Source organism: Hippoglossus stenolepis, chromosome 21, assembly GCF_022539355.2.
Source record: "Hippoglossus stenolepis isolate QCI-W04-F060 chromosome 21, HSTE1.2, whole genome shotgun sequence".
In the NCBI taxonomy this organism is placed as follows: domain Eukaryota; kingdom Metazoa; phylum Chordata; class Actinopteri; order Pleuronectiformes; family Pleuronectidae; genus Hippoglossus; species Hippoglossus stenolepis.
This window is the reverse complement of record NC_061503.1, coordinates 9,383,784-9,402,173: the sequence shown is the minus strand read 5'-3', so window position 1 is coordinate 9,402,173 and position 18,390 is coordinate 9,383,784. Positions and strand designations below refer to the sequence as shown.

Below are 18,390 nucleotides of genomic sequence, written 5' to 3'. Positions count from 1 at the left end.
ATGTGACGTGAATAACACACGTTTACACCTGTAGAGACTTGAGTCGTGACAGCAAATATTATTTTTTGTTAAATCGCGACCTCTTGTGTTAACTCCATGCTACGACGTAGTTGCCTGAAAAAATGCCTGTTTAAATATACTCTTAAAATTCTGCATTTTCCCCCTCATTGGATTATGACAAAAAAAAAATGTACATGTGTTTTACAGCCAAAAACCTAATGTCGGGTTGATTTGAGTTCTTTTGTAATTTTGCACAAAACTTTTTTTTATTCGTTTAACGTAGCCGTTTGGGTTAACGGCCTTCAGTCTGGCCAAAGATGTTTCATACAACAAGATAGAAATCTCCCGGCCTTCCTGTTGTATGAAATCAAACTTATTTCACATCATCTTTGAAAAGATTTTGAATAAACGGGGGGGGACAAATCGAGAAATAAACACAACGCGCCTCAAGTGAATTTCTAACACGTAAATACAAATTGTTTCGTTTTCTGAACACGCAACCCACTTAGCCACGGGGCGCATGCGCGATGAGCAACAACCGCAAAGGCAAGATTCACGGGTGTTTTCAACGAGCTGGGTGCTTTTAGCAGAGGCTATGCTAATCTACCAGCATAGAAACTAATGAACGGTTTAGCAGGTGGAGTCTTTCTGCTGAATCCACGACAGCTGGAGAGATTCAGCCAGAAACCCGACGATCGACGCGCAGCCTGCTCTTCCTATGGGTATTTAAGCGAAGACGGAAGTGAAGGACGGATGACCATGTCGCTGCGTTGTTTGTGTGTCTAGCTGGAGTCGGAGCGGCTGGTTTTTCAGGAGGGAAACTTTACGAGGTTTAACGGGATCTGAGCACGATTAATTCATTTCGCTTACTTACCAGAGCAAGTGCAGCCATACTGAAAGGTAGGAGCGCCCCTCCGCAGCGCAGCGGGCCCATTTTGTCGTGTATTGGGATATTTTACCCGCTTCAGTTTGCGCCATTTTCGCTAGTTTGGTAATGCACAAATGTGCGCCTTTTAGCTGTGGCGTTCTTTGTCTCTATTCTTTAATGGCTTGTGGTCTGGGTCACCCCCGAGCCGCATCTCACACCCTCGGTTGTTGTTTCGGAAGATTCACCGTGAAGCGTCCGGAGGAAAGCAGCCATCACCTTTTCTCAACCCCCCCAAAAAACTGCGTTCAAATCAAGTGCATTTGCGCAGTTTTGTGCTGCATCAGGCCGTGTCCGCCGCTAACAGCGCCAGCGCCTGTCGGGATGTAGCACGATTCTGGCGCACATGAGTTAGCTCGCCCGGCTAACCGGCTAGCTCGCCGACCGGGTAGCTTTGGTAGTTAAGTGTGCGGGCGTTTGCGTTGACAGCGAGTTTACGCCAGACGCCCAGAGAACACGATACAAACCCGATGCTAACGGTGTCGCCTCCCGGGCCCATGTGAGTTTTAAAAGGGGCGCGTAAAGAGCGGACCGAGCGGCTTGTGTGGACATGGTAATCACCGCTTGCTAGCTTGATTAGCCCTCATAGCTTTGCAGAAATGTCGCTACAAACACACTTAAAGCCGCATTCACAACCTGGTTGATGGACAGTAGTTCGCATTCCGCCCTGAATATAACAATGTGTCCAAATCAAAGCTGCAACCCTCCTGTTGTAAAGTTGGTTAATGAGGGACCAGTAACTAGTTGTTGCTTGTTTTGTTGTTTCCACTCGGACATCACATCCAGAGCATCGTTACTGTGGAGATCTTTATCATCACAGAGAGTTCATAATAAAGTTCCATATACTCGAGGATCGTGTATTTGATTTACTTGTAGATACGTGTAGATGAAGATCTTTATTGTTTACATGTGTCTCACAAGGATCATGTCAGGTTTTCATCCTCATGTCATATCACCACATCAAATCACTACTTCTGTCACAGTAAAGAAGAAGGCGCCTACTTTCCACTGTTATAGCAAAAGCCAAACCTCTTGTCTGGGAACTTCTCCACAAATCAAAACTGCGATTGTCTATAGTGAAAATGAAATCGTGCACTGCTGCTCCCAGTTACATTTGTTATTAATGATCAAAAAGCCCAAATGTTTCTCTTTCATTGATATAATGCAGAGAAAAGCCCCAAACATTTATATGAATGAAACTGTGGCCGGCAAATGTTTAGGATTTTGTTTTCTTTTTTGCTTTAACTGACCAGTGTTTCCATTGAATTGACTTGGTATCCTTTGTCGTCACAGGAGTCCACACATCATGTCAGGCATTGCATTGAGCCGGCTTGCCCAGGAGCGCAAGGCATGGCGGAAGGACCATCCTTTTGTAAGTGGTGTATTTCTGGCTTCTCTGCGAAAGTCTTCTTCCTACTTCCATTTCTCTATAAATACCGGTGTCCTAACTGTTTGCACTCTTCTGTTTAATTTTTCAGGGATTTGTTGCTGTACCAACAAAAAATCCAGATGGAACCATGAATCTCATGAATTGGGAATGTGCTATTCCTGGCAAGAAGGGGGTAATGTGTTTTTGAATATGTTTGCATTAGGAACATATTTGTCTTGCAGAGCAGCGACAGCTAAATGAGCTTGATAAGACAATGACTTTCCTGCAGCTGATGCAAAGGAGTATGTATGGTTTTAAACCGGTTCTAGTACAGAACAATAACAGCTGTTAGAGGTCTGTCTTGCATTTCTTAATGTGTCAGCAACATAGGTAGTGAAATAGAAAACCAATTCAAATTTATAAGGAACAGAAGAGATTGATATTTCATGTTTAAGTTAAACAGGTTGGTATAACAACAAGGTAATCTTTGATGGGGACGTCTGTGAATGTGACTTGACCCTCTGATCTAGCAATTGTGTGTTTCCTCAGACTCCGTGGGAAGGAGGCCTGTTCAAACTCCGCATGTTGTTCAAGGATGACTATCCTTCTTCACCGCCGAAATGTGAGTTGCACTGCCGGACCTCTGTCCACCGTTATCACAACATTTAGCATTTTTTAATCTCTATCCTTCAGATTGAACGATTAACAATCTAGTTTGTTTGTTTGCTAACTGACAATCACATTAATGAAAATGAGCAGAACTGCAGTTTGAAATGGCCCAGGTACAGTCAACCCTGTCACCACAGACCCTAACTCTAATGGCTGAATGAGATGGTCCGTGGCAAACTGAATCCTAAATCTCTTCAAACATGTAATATTGTTGGAAATGATGAACAAAATGTATATCCACGGCTTTAATAGATTGTGCTAAAGGGTTACTATAATAATAATGAGGTCAAACTGTAGTAATAATTGTCTGTGTTTAGGATTTCATAATTAACCTGAGCAGTGTTGGATCTGCTCCTTTTCATTGTAGTAGCAAATCATTTTCCTTAACTCATTGTTGCTTGATTTGTAGAGATGGATGGATAATTTCTAATGGACCTGAATGCTTTTTGTTATTGTGTTTCAGGTAAATTTGAGCCTCCGCTCTTCCATCCAAATGTGTATCCATCAGGCACAGTATGCCTATCTATTCTAGAGGAGGACAAAGACTGGAGACCGGCCATCACAATAAAGCAGGTTTGGATTGCCAAGCACACCTTATTTACATCACTCTGCTTTTCTTAACAGTCTTTTCTTCTGTGGTTTCACTCTCCATCCCTAAATCAAATCTAAACACCCACTTGTATTTCTGGATGCCCACAACACACACTTCAGCCATTCTTGTAGAAAGATTGAAAAATACAGTTTAGTGTTTATAAATAGTTTTGGATTTTTTCATTTATCTTGTCATAATCCGCTAAATCTTAGAAGAAATGACTGAATACATGATATATTAAGCAGTAAACTACATTTATTGATATTCAACTTGAAATACGTTCAAGTGAAACATTGATTATTATTTTCAGCTTATCATTCCATTTATTTAACTCTTTAATGTAACCTACTGGAAAATAAAGGACACATTTTCTAAATGAGACCTGACCCCCCATAACAAAATAAACCTTTTTAAAGTGATGCAGAACAGTTAAATATTTTTTTATTATGAAATAAATGTATCTCTTTGGTTCATGTATCCTTTAGATCTTATTAGGTATCCAGGAACTCCTAAATGAGCCAAATATCCAGGATCCAGCTCAAGCAGAGGCTTACACAATCTACTGGTAAGTGACGCTGGAGCTCATATCTTTTCAAACATAGTGCTGACGAAGTGAAGTGTGTGTGAACTGCTGATCTTTTGTGTACAGTACCACACAGACACAATTCAATTGTATTTGTACAGTGTCGAATCAAAACATGCAACATCTTTAAGGTGGAGAGCTCACAGTTATAGAGAGAAACATATGCGGCATGATGTTGCATGACAGTAGGCAAATATAGTAAAACATTCATTCAGTCAAGTGAACACTGACTGAACGCTGGTAGATATTATTGCGGGCGACGGTCATGTTTTGAACAACATTTCTGGTGAGTGCATAAAAATTGTGTGATTTGGGACACGACCATGTCTGAATTTAGACAGTACCCCGTTAGAATATACTGTGTGCGCAGTGTACTGCATGTCAGAGACCTGATGAAGACAGAGTTCAAATCTATAAGGTGAAGATTAAATCCCCAAACCAGGCTAAATTAGGAAAGTTATATAAGTTAATAACTTGGATTGTCTTAAACTTGCAGATCTACTTTTATCATTACTGAAGTACATTTATTTCTATGTCACTTGAAATGTTTTTTCCTCGTTGCCATTACAATGAATCTCCTGCCTGATGAGAACACATCGGTAAATGTGACCAGGATGATTAGTAATCAGTTTGACGAGAGTCTTAAAAATGCTTCACATTTAAAACCTACAGAGCCTGTGTATGTGTGTCTGAACCTGAGGATGTTTTTATTTTGTGTGTTCAATATCTTTAGTCTTTCACTGTTTAACATCTGTCTAAAATGTGTTTTATTTTTTGTATAAATATAAGAATATCTCATATGTGATTTTGAGTAAAAGATGATCACACCATTGTAACATACATTTTTTTAAACTCCTTTGCAGCCAAAACAGAGTAGAATATGAAAAAAGAGTTCGAGCACAAGCCAAAAAATTCTCCCCATCGTAAAGGAGAAGACTTGCTCCGCTGCAGCAGAAGGAATGGGTTTAACAAGAATCACCTCCCCTCTCAGTCTCTCGATGAATGTGCTCCTCTCACACCGGGACTTGCTTAAAGACTTCTATTTAAACTCCACACATTCTGTGCCATCCGCTCTCTTCTGACCTATCATTTTTTTGTTCTTAATTGCCGGTTGGCGCATAATGCTGGGAGGGGATGGGTGCTTCAGCACCCTGGTTATTTCTTTTTAAACAATAATTGTCTTATGTGGTGCAAGGGACACAGCTCGGTACCAGTTTCATCAACACAATGCAAGCTGGCTGTCATCAGTGTTCAAGGAAGAAAATGTTTCTTGTTTATTTTGCTCTTTCACAGGGTCTATTCCTTTGTTTCCCCCTTTTATTTCCCATCAAATTAATGTAAAATTAGCTTCTTTCATTGTCAGTATTTCAACTGCTGTATAATGAATGGCACTTTTATACTGTTGTATCTCACTAGTGTCTCTAGATGGCTCTGTCTAATTCTCTTTCCCAGGTTTTCTATTCAGCATGCTGTAATATATGATAGAATCTGCTGCCTTGGCTGTCTTTTTGTTATTCAGAGTGTTTGCTATGGAATAAATAAAAATGGCCACAATGACTGAGGCAGGTAGGCTTACTTCTGTATCAGACTTTAAGGTTATATGGTGCTTTGTTCATGTATGTGTTGGCGTAAATAAAACTTTCTACAAAATGTTTGCATTTTCTTTATTACACGAGGAAAATACAATAAGATCGTTGCAGGTAGGATCAAAGCAAAATATTCACTCATGTACAATTAGTCTAAAATATTTTTTTCCCTCAAATCTGACGGCTATTTATTTTTGCAAGTGCGTAACAAAGGTTATACATTGATATCATTTACATTTAACATAATGCTGTAACATCTTATAGTTTGCTGAGCGTCATAATGGCTTCTCACCACTGGACTATGAAAAGTTGTAAAGCATTTACAGTAGCCGTTTGCAGTATTGCGAAGCTCTACATGTCTGGAGTTTAAACTTGTTTACAGCTACATTTCTAACTATTATCCTGCCCTAGTTACTTCATACACACTAATCACTGTGTTTCCCCAGTGGCATCCATGCTGATGATCTGCTGTGAGGAACATTTTGTTGACAAGCTCCCATGATGCTCTGCTGTGAATGGACTAGTCTGCGTGAGGCTGCTCAGGGTGCAGTATTTACTAAAGTACCAAGGAGAGTCCTTCTCCAGGGAGGAGTCGCTGCAGAGCCAGCACCCAGAGTCCCCCTCAGCTGGGCTACCCGGCTGAGAACTGAGGGTCAGACTCCCTGGAGCTGACAGTGGCTCCATGGTGTTCACAGCATAAGGGACGAGGTGTGAGGTATCACACTCTGTGTTGATTAAGTTACTGTACACGCTGCCCTCCATCAGCCGGTGGTGAAAGTGGGGCTGAAGCTTGTCCTCTGGGACGTCTGCACACGGGGTCAGGGTGTCGATTTGGAGCATGGCCTCTGCTTTCAGCATGTCTGCTGTGCCTTCTTGTGTGATCACCCAGCTCTGCGGTTAAAATCATAGTTAAAGGTCCAGTGTGTGAGATTTAGGCTAAAGGGATCTATTGGCAGAAATTGAATATGAAACAATCCTAGTGATGTTTTTACTAGTGTGTTTCATCTAAATTGTATGAATTGTTTTCTTTATCCTAGAATGGACCCTTTATATTCAAATACTTTATATTTACATCAGGAGTGAATCCTCTCTACGGAAGCGGCCATGTTTTTTACAGACTAAACACCTTTTGAGTTTTTCTGACAACTGAAGGCTTCCACAGGTTCTCTGTCATGTTAGGAAGGGGGTTGTGAGGTGAGGGGTATTCAGCTGCAACATGCAACTTCACCACTAGGTGTCAATAGATTCTACACACTGCACCTTTAAGCACAATCTCATGACATGAATACTATTATTACATATGGCAAGCTTAATTTACCTTAAAATCTCCTTGACAGTTGGAGTACAGGGTGTGGAAATAGGGAGCTGGAGTTGGGATGAAGGCACTCTGCCTCCATCTGTAAGTATGAGGGATATAAAGATAATATTTAGTTTATTGATCTCAGAAAGTGTCATTTGCTATACTGTGGTTCAGGATTTGAGGAGGAGGAGCTTAAAGAGGGACTTGCATCTTTACAGGAGCATAGCACATAAGTAGGATGAGTGGCACCAGCACACATAAGGTGATGAACACCTTCATCCCCAGCCCCGTAATAAATGTGTTTCTGGGGAGATCTGCAGTAAGACAGGGAAAGGAGGGGAAGTAGTTGGTTGAAATGCACGTAGAGACATTTTAAAGGTTAGAATACTCGAAACGCAAAATTGGAAATGCAGCTTTCTCACCAGGTTTCCTCCAAAATGATGGCAACAAAGAAACTCACTGGTAAAAAAAAAGAAGACAATATACTCTGTGCTTTGCAGAGGTTATGTTGGTGACAATGGGACTCACCATTCATGGCCGACCTCCAGTGAACCTCATCGGACCAGTCGCTCCACTCTCCTTGGTAAAAAACCATGTTGGGACTGGACCGTACACTGGCAGCGTAGTCTGAGTCCGGCACAAACACGTGATCGTCCACAGAATAGTTTGTTCTTTCTGTGTAGATATCACGTGAGATCACCTGCAAGAAAAGATGAAGCGGGTAGGATCTTATTAAACTATGGAAAGGAGATAAATGTCATGCACAGGGCCCTACAACCTTATTTTAAATCTCTTGTTAATACTTTATTGTATAGCATATACTAAACTATTAGTACGCTTGAAACTATAGTATTTTATCTTGTTATATTTTCTGTTTTGGATTGTACTACTTGCATTGTACCTTTTGTTTTTCAGATCTGACAGGCTATTATTATTATTGAAAATTGGAGATTAATTCATTTTACTCACAAATAACATGAGAGGATTAGTGAGTAAAACTGTATGACTGAATCAATAATTTGATTGGAAAAAATGTGAATCCTACAAAATTCTACAATAATAATTTCACATTTGACAATATTCGTCTTATATCTGCCAAGAAAGAAGCCATTCATTGTTCTCTATGTTTACCTCATTGTCGTCATGTTCGTCTCCTCTTCTAAAATAATGAAGCTGATACTTGAAGCTGTTGACCAGACCCGTGTAAGGCTCATATTCCTCATAGGTGCTGCTCCAGGTGAAGTGGTGTTGACCTGAGTTGTTGCTGAACGTGAGGCCGCACGGTGCGTTTGGTTTAACTGTGGAGAGGACACGTCACAGACAAACATCATGCACCAAAACACACACACACACACCACACACACACACGCATATGACAACAGGCCAAAATTCGTGTGGTCCTTACTGTTGGTTTGAGGTGTGTATTCGCCATCCAGCTCCTCGCACATTTTAGATCCATCAGTCTGGTTGTGACAGAGTGAGATTTTAAAAGTATCTGTGTCTGTGAACATCTCTGGATATTCGCTGTCAGGCGTCAGATCAGATGTTTTAACAGAGCAGAAACAATCCCTGTCAGTGTTTGTCAGCATGCACTGAAACGTCTTTCTGCAGGAGGAGGAGAGGAGAATCAGAAACGAGAGACAGCCTCGTCTCATTTAAATTAAAGCCACACTATGTAACTTTTACAGAGCAACAGCGCCCTCTGCAGAAACCCGTGGGGATTAATTCTGTTGGACTCAATGGGGGAACAGGACGGGGGGTGCACGCCCACGAAGGGCACGCGCCCGCAGGGCCCACAGGCTGAAGAGTGGAAGATAAGTTCTTGCAGGAGAGACAGAACTGCATTACAGGTGAAAGTGTGAGCTCTGACTTTCTGCGTGGACAGTTCAAATAGGACGGATGATAGCGCCAAGCTCGCGGAAGCACGCAACAAATAGCGCTGCACAAGTTAGAGAACTCTTATGTTATTATTAGAAGTGTAAAAAAAAATGGTTCATTAGGGGGATACATTTGTGAAATAATTAATAAGAAACACTGAACTGGTCATGTAGAGAAAAATAAAAAGCCAGACCGGATCTCTGACTGTGTCGTCCCACTCACTGCAGTGAAACACACTGGATCTCATCCATGATTCCCCGGCTTTCTGAACCAGAGGAGAACTGTAGAATTTTTGATCATTTAAAAGTGAATATTGGAGATAAACACTGTTTTTTATTGACTTCTATATCTTTTTAACTGATCTACAGTTCAGCATCACCCTTGAACTCACAGGTCCTGATTCTGACAGTTGAAGCTGCGACTACAGTCAGTCCAAAGGAGATTGTACCCGAAGTTATAAAGAGCAAGAACAGACGTCAGGGGTGAGGAGTTGGAATAAAAGCAGCTCCATTCTCCCTGTTACAATTCATTGAACTATCAAACTCATTTTGAAGCTTATATTTGAAGGTAAAGGAGTTGCACAGTGTTGCTTTATGGTCATTTATCATTATTATGTTTCAGTTGAAAAAAAAACAAATTTTAAAATGAAAGTGACTCACGGTTCAAATGTTTCTGTGAAATCGAGCCAGTAGGAGCTGTTGCTGCCAGAGGTGTTTTCTGATGGTTTGAGGCTCAGGGTGCAGTTGACGGTGAACAAGTAATCGTTCACACAGTGAAGATCGTGGTCCCCTACAAAGTAATTAGACAAGCACACAAGTAAATATAGAAGCATGTGTTGTATTTGGTCTGTCAGGTGCCATGAATGATTTTTACCTATAGTGTGTCGCTTTGAGAACAGGTCATAACCCCAAAATGACTTCTAAGCAGACTTTGTACTTATTCATGGTTAATAAATAATTCCTTAAGGTGTTAGATGTCAGTGACAAGATTTTAAAATGCCCACTTGTATTCCCTTAGCTGGTGAATATCCACTTTTGTTACCTCTACCAACACGATTTCACCCCTGTCCCTATGTTTGTTGTTTGGTGTCTTTGTTTGTTTGTGAGATTGCTCAACAACTACTGGATGGATTTCCACCAAAGGATGTGGTGTGGGTCGGGAAGGCCCATCGAGTTTTAGTGTGGATCCTGATCGGGGGCCGATCCAGTTAGTTGTTCCAAAGTGCAAAACAAAAACCTTCGGTGAGGCAGCTTTTAGCGTTTATGCTCCAAGCCGCTTCAACGCACTAGCCTGGCTTTTGATTGAGGTTTTCTTTACATTATTTTATCGCATTAATTCAATTTTATTATTATTAGATTATGTTTTTAATATTATATAATATTACTTTTTATTGACTTTTTTCTTCTAGCTATTGAATCGTTCTATTATCTCTTTAATTGTTTTTTAGCTTTTCAAATCTATTTCAAATCTACCCAATTATGAAACACTTTGAACTGCGTTAATCTGAGTGAAAGTGACTGGCTCCAATTAGCGCTGTTTTTAGAAGTGTTGCATGAACGTGAGTGTGAATGTGACTTGTATTGTAAAGTGCTTGGGTGGTCAATAACCACTGTCCATTTACTGTCCGCTAAATCTTTTTCTTTGTATATTTTTGTTGCTGTTCGACTTTGTTCCAGAAGATGACTTTACACCTTCCAGTCCAAGATGCATTACTGTTATTATCATTACTTAACTTAAACTGTTTGTTTGTTATAAGATTTTAAACTTTGAATAAAAGATTGTTTCAGTTTTCTACACATTAGAATACACCATGAATTCACTAGTTACAAATACTGATAAAAGGACATCAATACAAAGACTTTCCCCACAATTTGAAGGCTTGTCAGCCTGTGCCCGAAGGTCCAAGGTCATGTAACCATACCATGCCATAGCTGAGGTCCTTCAAAATCAGAGTCAGCGAAAGAGATGTTCAAATTTTAAAGAATATTGGAAGAGAAATCACCTGCGATAGGATTTCCATGCAGACAGATGATGCTGGCAGACACGAGCAGAACCACGTTCAGCCGAATCAGCCTCAGTCTCAATGTCGAGCTCCGATCCATCACATCACCTCAGCCCTGAGACGTCTGAACTGAGTCGACTTGTCAGGACGCTCTGGTGTTTAATGACGACTGAGAGAGCCAGAGTTTTTTTTCCGTTTTTTTTTCTTACACTGATAGCTATCACTCTCATGTTGGTGATAGAGGATGTGCTTTTTTAAGAACAGGTGGGGTTAAGGCTGCAGTTTCACAAAAGTAGTCTCACAGCACAACAGTCTCTGGTGTCTTTTTATAAAACGTGGTTAAGCAATAGAACACTTTCACCATTAGTTGACCCCGTTTTAAATACCACTTGCAATACATCTGAAATGTGCGAGTCTGTAGATGAGTCATAATAAAACTGAGGTGCATGCAAATTCATTTCATGAACTTGTATTTACAGGCACAAAGCTGGAAGACATTCATATCAGCACTGTTGTGGGATTCATTTGGATTGGTTGGTAAGACACCAAAAACACGTGCAAATACACATTTGCAACGGTGAAGGAAAGGTTGTAATGGAAACTCCTTTCTCGATAGTGACAAACACACTCTGCTCCTGTTCTATACATCCTTTATAATCACTCAGCTAAAATAAATCTGCAGTTTAGGCCTATTCTATTTATTATATGTCTGCTAAATGTCAAACTAATTTGAAATTCATAAACAACAATTGCACTCAAGTGTCCAAAATATCACATTGTTAACTATTACCAAAAAAAATATTATTATTAGGTTTTTAGGAATAAAGATTTTGCTTCACCAGTCCAGGAGTTTCCTCTTTGAATTAAATTGAGTATGATTTACATACTTTTAGTAAGTAAGCATGTACATGTCTTTATGGCTCTTCAAGTGATTCCATGTTGTCCAATTTGTCTAAAAAATACACAGGTGAGAAACCTCAAACTAGAATAAACTCTTCACTGTGCAGTCAACAGGTGGGTTGTGCAATGTGTTGTGTACCAACAGGAGAGTGCTACAGTGATTCTATCCAAAGATAAGCGTTTGAAAGTTAAGTCTTTGTCTTCCTCTGAGGTTTGTGATTTGGTTGATAAAGAGTTTGTAAACACACTAATGTGCATGCTCGCTGATGTTCGATCAGTGCATGAAGTCATGCAGCAACAGATAAAGAGGAAGTTGGCGCCGTGTCAGTTTGGTGTTGCTCAGGCTTTTTGCAGTCTTTTTAGGAGAAAACACAAATCGCATTTAAGTCCAATTTGCAAGACTGTTCACTTGTGGTTCAAGAGCGTGATGCATTACTTTTCCTCACTTGTGCAGTGTGTAACTGTGAGGCCGGGCAAAGAAACATATAAGAAAGAAGTAAACGTAGGTGGTCCTGTCAATGTGATAATAGAGGTTTCAGTGGGTTTTTGAGATCAAAAATATCTGTGCACTTGAGATCTATTAACAATGCTCACCTCAGAGGCCTATTTTCATGAGTTGTAACTGAACCCCACTCAGTGTGAACCAGTTTGAACTTGTGGTGAAGTTTCTATATTGTGCAAGAGCAAACATCCTGATGCGGCTGGCAGCTTTATCTGCATCTGATTCCTCTGATACCAGTGAATATCTGAAGATATAGGAAACAGCGAGATATGTTACTTTAGTTTCAAAGAAATCTGATGAAGATTGCAGCTGCATGAATATGAATGTATATTGAAATTCAATAAGTTGAGCAGAGGAACACACAGAACTGAGCCACCTTTGAGTTTTTAAGAAATAACAACTCAGAGACAAAACTTCTTATCATATTAATCATTATCGTTTAATGTTTCACTGGTAGTGTTGACACAGTTGTCCTCAATATTTTATTGCACGACTCCTTTACGCAAATATAAAAAAGACTGTTAAATTCACTTGTACTAACTTACTCCACTTCAATATAAAGTGAGTGGTTAAATAATTCTGTTCTCCTCAGAAATCCAAGTCTATTTATTTATTGTACACAAGGTGGACACGTGAAAAGTGATCCCGCGGGAAAACGATGGGTAAAGTTTTAGTGTAGAACTCTACGTAGATGGAGAATCTAGTTGAGCTCTTGAGGCACACACCAGCGCCGGTCACTCACAGGCCAGTTTGCCATCGAACGACGACAGGGTGATGGCAAAGGCTTGCAGGGCACACACGGGGAAACTGTAGTCCATGGAGAAGACGTCCTCGGCCACACGGCCAAACTGCATCACTATGTAATCGTCTGGGAGAGATAGCAGAGAGGAAGGAGATGGAAAACAAAGACAGCTGTTCATCTCCTGGTTGTTCAGAGGAGAGAGAGAGGATAAGTGAGTCTCATCGTTTACCGTTGTCAGGGTGGATGATCTGGAAGTTTTTCACTGAGGCCTGGGTGACACGCCCATGGAAGTTGAGCACGTACGACTGAGTCTCTTCCTTCCAGCTCGGGGATTTGTTCACCAGCGTGACCAGTTTGTCCGTGTTGCCGTTGGCGTGGCAGCCCAGAAGAGTGTCGAGCTCCTGAGGGGATTAAAAATCACAAGTAGTTCAAACTTTCATCACAGGTTTTTAAAAGTTTAGGATCTTTTTTTTATTATCGTACATTCTTTGGACAGACGGACACTCGTTCATCATTTACGAGCATGCCGGGGATGATCACTGTCATTTTCCTTGGACCCTTGAAACCCAGCACATTCGTCTCCTGGAACGCGATAAACAAAGTGTGTTAAATTATTTTGGATATGACCTTGGAACCTAAACATGGGATGTGTATTAGGACTCACATAGCAAATTGCTGCCAGCTCTTCCCGCACAGATTCACTCTCTTTAATGAAAGGCTTTTTCTCTGGGTTTTCTCCTCCGTCATAGACTGTGAACTTTGTACCCAGGACATTGGACCTGTAGACAGACTGATCTTATTAGTTCTTTAAGATACATGATGCTGGGGTGAAAGCTGGATAAAGATAAGAAGCTTTGGGGTGTATTTATTTCTCCAGCGTTTGGCCAATAATATCAGCCCATATGAGCCTTTCATAGACATATCAGTATCAGTATCTGTATTTGCTGATGTGAAAACCTTTATTTTACAGAATAAGCAAAGCAGAAATGTAAAGATCTTCTAAATTCAAGTTTTAAAAATTGGGTTGTATTTGTGTTTTCTTTTCACTCATAATTATTTATGCTAAAGTAAGATCCATAAAATAATAAACCTCAATTAGATTTATTTTGTATAAGGGGCAGATAATCAATGCCAAATTTAGCATCGGCCAACATCTCGGTGCTGGACTTTCTTTTACTGCATAATATAATAACACCTAAAATCTTAATATAATAATTCCTAAAATCTTAATATCCTAATACCCTACTACCTGAACCGGTCCAGCAAAATCTGTCGGACTCTATTCATTTCTAAATCAAATTATGACTTCTGTCAAAAGAATATGTTTCCAATTGTAGTTTATTTAAAGAAGGTTCTCCTCCCTTGTTCCCTTGTCTTTTCTCTCCATTCAATGCTGCTGTACATATGCTTTACTTCAGCATGAATTTCCTACCAGAATGAAACGTTGTGTGTAGTATGATGAGGAATGTTGGTTACAAATGTTGAAATTGAAAAGTTAGGGGTCAGGGTCTTGGTTGTGTTTACTCAGGGACAAGGGGAACAGAAACTTTAGGCCTGTTGAGGGTGTATTTTTAATTCTGTCTAGGATGCCACAAAGGGAGGCCATTTGTTTGAGATTAAACCAGGAACAAATGAGCATCGCAAACTGAATATTTTCACAGGGTAGAAATTCAATTATCATACCTTAGTTTTCCTATGTAGCAGTTTGTGTCTCTGGACAGATTTGTCGGATCCGTGGAAATGAGGTAGTTGGATGTTTTACACTTCTTCCGTTTTCTACCCGCCATTAGAAAAACCTTGGAGGTGGCAGCGCGGGGGAAAAACAAATTGTGCAAGAAGCAGAAAGGAAGTTTGATCGAGAAATGACAGGATGCTCATATTATCAGCGCTCAAATCTACATGCACAATGATTTTGCTCGGATTGTGTGAGCGCACTTACCCTCTTTCCATCCTCCTTCTCCATGTGGAGGTAGTACGTCGGGTAAATGCCCTTCTCCATGCCCCTCCTGTCCCTGGTGACCCTGCACTGGATGGTTACGTCTCTGGGAGCAGGACGCAAAGCAAACTTCTCCAGATCCTCCACTGACATTGGAGAGGTTGACTGAAATGAGAAAAAGTAACAATGACTTCACAAAACAAACACAATATGATACTCTAAAAAAAGTTTCTCCCAAATAACGACTCACTCTTTCATTCGATTCGCTGCCTGAAGATGAGCTCCCCCTGTAGTTGGAGTTCAGCGACGCCAGACTCGGCGTAGTTTTCTCCGTTTCCTTTGTCTTTTTCTCCCTTTTCTCTTTTTTCTCCTTTTCCTGGACTTCGTCGTCTCTCCTCTCGTCACTTATTTGGCACCGGGCTGTGGAGGTCAAACATGCAGTGATGTTCTTTACCACGACTTTACTGTTCAGTTGATCACAAGAACAATGGGGCCAGACTCACATGTGTCCAGTTGTTTTTTCCTCTTGGACGACTGAGGGACCGGCCTGTTTGACCTGTCGTCCTCTTCATCGTCACTTTCATCACATTTCTTCTTCTTCGGCTTTGCCTCCTCCACCACAGACTCTGCCTCTTGAGTCGAGGCCTCCTGCAAATGCGTCTCTGCAAAAGACATGAGATCTTAATGTAGAGCCCTAAATGAGTGAAAATTAGTTTTTCGTCTTTAAGAACCTTGACATTGTTGACGTCTTAATGATAAATTCACAAACACTGATGTTACTTTTTGGTTCTTTGCTCGTCCTGTTTGTCTTCTGCGAGTCTTCAGATTCTTTCACTTTGTCCTTCGTCTTTGTTTTTTTCTCCTTTTTCTCGTGGTCTTTGTCCTTTTCTTTCTCCTTCTCGTCGTTCTGTTCCACCTCTGGAAATAGCAGTGATTTGCAGATTAATCATTGAGTGATTGATGTCATTTCCCGACCATCTGAGCGCCAAAGTTATCACGTACCTGTAGTTCGTTTCGCTTTTTCTTTTTTCACATCTTTCTTCTTTGTCTTTTTCCCCTCCGCCTGGGCATCGTTCTCCCCCTCACACTTCAGCTCAGACTCTTTGTCGGTTTCCAAGTTCATTTTTTGCGGAGTAGCCGGCATCTCTGAAGGCGTTTCCTCTAACGTCTCACTTGCTGTCAAGTTGCATTCACCCAACGTGATCACATCCATTGGGTTATCATGGGCGTGCTCAACTTGATCTACAGAATAAAAAGAAACAAAGAAAAAACATTTTAATATTGTTAAAGAAAGTGAACATTACTGAGCGGTAATTTATAAAAAATGCCCGATATTGATCTGCTAGATAAATTAATTAAATACCAACCACTCAGTGAAGCGTTGCTCAGGGATTGGCTGATCAACAGAGGGGTTTCATCAGATTGGGAGGCTTTGAGCTTTAGGTTCTTTTTGCGAGTGTCCCAGTTGGCCGTCACCATTTGAGAGTCCGTCCTCTTCTTTTGCTGCTTTTTGATTAGAAGGGTTCGCTGTGGCAGAATGAAGATTAGATTTCATTCAAACTCTTGTCTCCACACGAGGAAAACTGTGTAATTTTATCTCTTTGCATTCAGCACAACAGCAACATCTTAAATGTATTTTTCTCTAAAAAAACTTTGATTTCAGAACAGACAATGTGCAGTTAAACTTTTAATGTGTGATATTTCCTCTTTCAGGGCATTTTTCAGGGCAGTGTTTCTCATACTTGTTTAAAGTGTTGGATATAAGCTATAGAAACGTTCATTGTATTTGAAGATACTGCCAAGGCCCAACAGTCCCCACTTTTAAATTCACTAGATCTGGATTTTTGTTGTTGTTGCATATGCACCAAATTGCACACACTCATATCAGTCTCACAACTGTAAAAGAAACAACTGATCATGGAAGCTAGATTTATAATGCAGGGACGTCCTTGTTTCTTTTAATACCATTGTTAGTCCTAATGTTAATTGAGGATGAATAACATTAAGTTACCACAGCTACTACTTGCATTAGTGAGTATCTGCTTTCTGGTGTAAGGTATTATTACGGCACTCTAAAGGATATAAGCCAGTAGCTGACATACGGTGGAGTATAGTAGCTCTGAACAGCAGGTGGTTCTGACACAAGCAGCCATGATGTCATTGGACTAAATGAAGCTCTATGTTTTTGCAAAGCTCTGTCTCTATTTAAACCCCTTCAAACTGCTCCAGCTCCGGCCTTTGCTCCACTGTGAACTATAGTTGCCACGTCACGTATGTTAATGATAAAGAGAAACGGCAAAGAATCACTTTATGATTGAAAGTTATTTGACATGCATTAGAATTATTGCACCGGTTTGAAATACTCAAAAAAACACATGCTGAAATTTATTTCAGATTAATTCATACAGTTTTATCCAGCCAAAGTCAATCTAACATAAAAACAATAAGCAAGGCATTTATATAAATTGTATTTTCTGTAAGGACTGTGCAGAATCGGTTGTAGGCTACATTTGTTTGGCACTTCTCAGCTGTAAAGTCTGTGTATAAATGTGTTGCTTGGTCTCCTTTTACAAATAAATGAATAATGATTAATCTCATTAATAGAAAAATACCATGTTCATAAATTCAATTCACTGGTAGGAAACTTCAGCATGCGCTATTATATGTAAACAACATCAGAGTATCTTGCTTCTTTACCTGGTTGTCCAGCTTCTGTTGTCGTATATCCGGCTCCTCCATGTCTGAGCAAAGATAATCAGTGTTATCAATAAGCAATCAAGAAAATATATATATAAAATAACAACAAAGGAAATCCAGCTTCAAAGTTCAGTGTCTATAAGGGAAAAAAGCACACAGAGTAAGTAATTGGCAGCAGTGTGACAGTGGCAGCCTGCTCCATCTGACACTCTGCTCACCTGCATGGGGCAGAAGGCAAAGTGGATTAAAAGGGGATAAAGTTCTTAAACTGCAGAGCACAGCTCAGTCGGTCGTCTCAGCCTCCCTGTGGCGGCGGTGCGGAGATGCTGAGGCCTCGGTGCGTTCAGATGAAACGCAGTGTGTCTCTGTCCCCTGCCACTCTCCGTCGGCAGCCAGTTTGCAGACAAACACAGGCTCTGCAGTGGCAGCACATTTCTACAAAGCTGCAGAGAGTCATCCAGTGTGTGTCAGTGGTCACACAACATCACCCAGAGAGCCTTTAAAATCACCGACAGCTCCGTTCGCTAATAGCAGGGCACTCAAACGGCTTCATCTCGTTGCTATGGATACAGCGACCATCTGCTGTTATGACAACCATTTTTCAAGTAGAGAGAAGACCTGTATTCTAAAGATATTAACTATCATCGTTGGATTTTCTTTTTGCGGAAGAACAGATTCATAAACTGATTTCCATATATTTGTGTCATGA

The 18,390-nt window shown here is 40.6% G+C and overlaps 3 protein-coding genes across 3 annotated transcripts; 1 reads left to right on the top strand and 2 right to left on the bottom strand.

Annotated features, from left to right (window-relative positions):
- The first annotated feature begins 548 nt into the window (after positions 1 to 548).
- Positions 549 to 5,788, top strand: ube2ib (ubiquitin-conjugating enzyme E2Ib). Its single transcript, XM_035146247.2, has 7 exons — positions 549 to 900; positions 2,219 to 2,297; positions 2,404 to 2,487; positions 2,844 to 2,916; positions 3,427 to 3,536; positions 4,041 to 4,120; positions 5,002 to 5,788. Exons 2-7 carry the CDS (start codon positions 2,232 to 2,234, stop codon positions 5,063 to 5,065), a joined length of 477 nt encoding a protein of 158 aa, XP_035002138.1. The 5' UTR covers positions 549 to 900; positions 2,219 to 2,231; the 3' UTR covers positions 5,066 to 5,788.
- LOC118100819 (interleukin-21 receptor) lies at positions 5,788 to 12,175 on the bottom strand. Its single transcript, XM_035146246.2, has 8 exons — positions 10,905 to 12,175; positions 9,562 to 9,691; positions 8,430 to 8,629; positions 8,156 to 8,322; positions 7,553 to 7,724; positions 7,233 to 7,338; positions 7,043 to 7,121; positions 5,788 to 6,615 (listed from the first exon to the last, which is right to left on the bottom strand). The coding sequence occupies exons 1-8, from the start codon at positions 11,002 to 11,004 to the stop codon at positions 6,154 to 6,156; spliced, it is 1,416 nt and encodes a 471-aa protein (XP_035002137.2). The 5' UTR covers positions 11,005 to 12,175; the 3' UTR covers positions 5,788 to 6,153.
- Positions 12,176 to 12,723: 548 nt separating this feature from the next.
- Positions 12,724 to 18,212, bottom strand: si:dkey-220f10.4 (tubby protein homolog). Its single transcript, XM_035146027.2, has 13 exons — positions 17,900 to 18,212; positions 17,682 to 17,725; positions 16,352 to 16,511; positions 15,987 to 16,226; positions 15,765 to 15,902; positions 15,488 to 15,646; positions 15,235 to 15,404; positions 14,988 to 15,149; positions 14,732 to 14,844; positions 13,713 to 13,827; positions 13,532 to 13,630; positions 13,278 to 13,449; positions 12,724 to 13,174 (listed from the first exon to the last, which is right to left on the bottom strand). The coding sequence occupies exons 2-13, from the start codon at positions 17,721 to 17,723 to the stop codon at positions 13,041 to 13,043; spliced, it is 1,704 nt and encodes a 567-aa protein (XP_035001918.1). The 5' UTR covers positions 17,724 to 17,725; positions 17,900 to 18,212; the 3' UTR covers positions 12,724 to 13,040.
- Between the last annotated feature and the right edge of the window lie 178 nt (positions 18,213 to 18,390).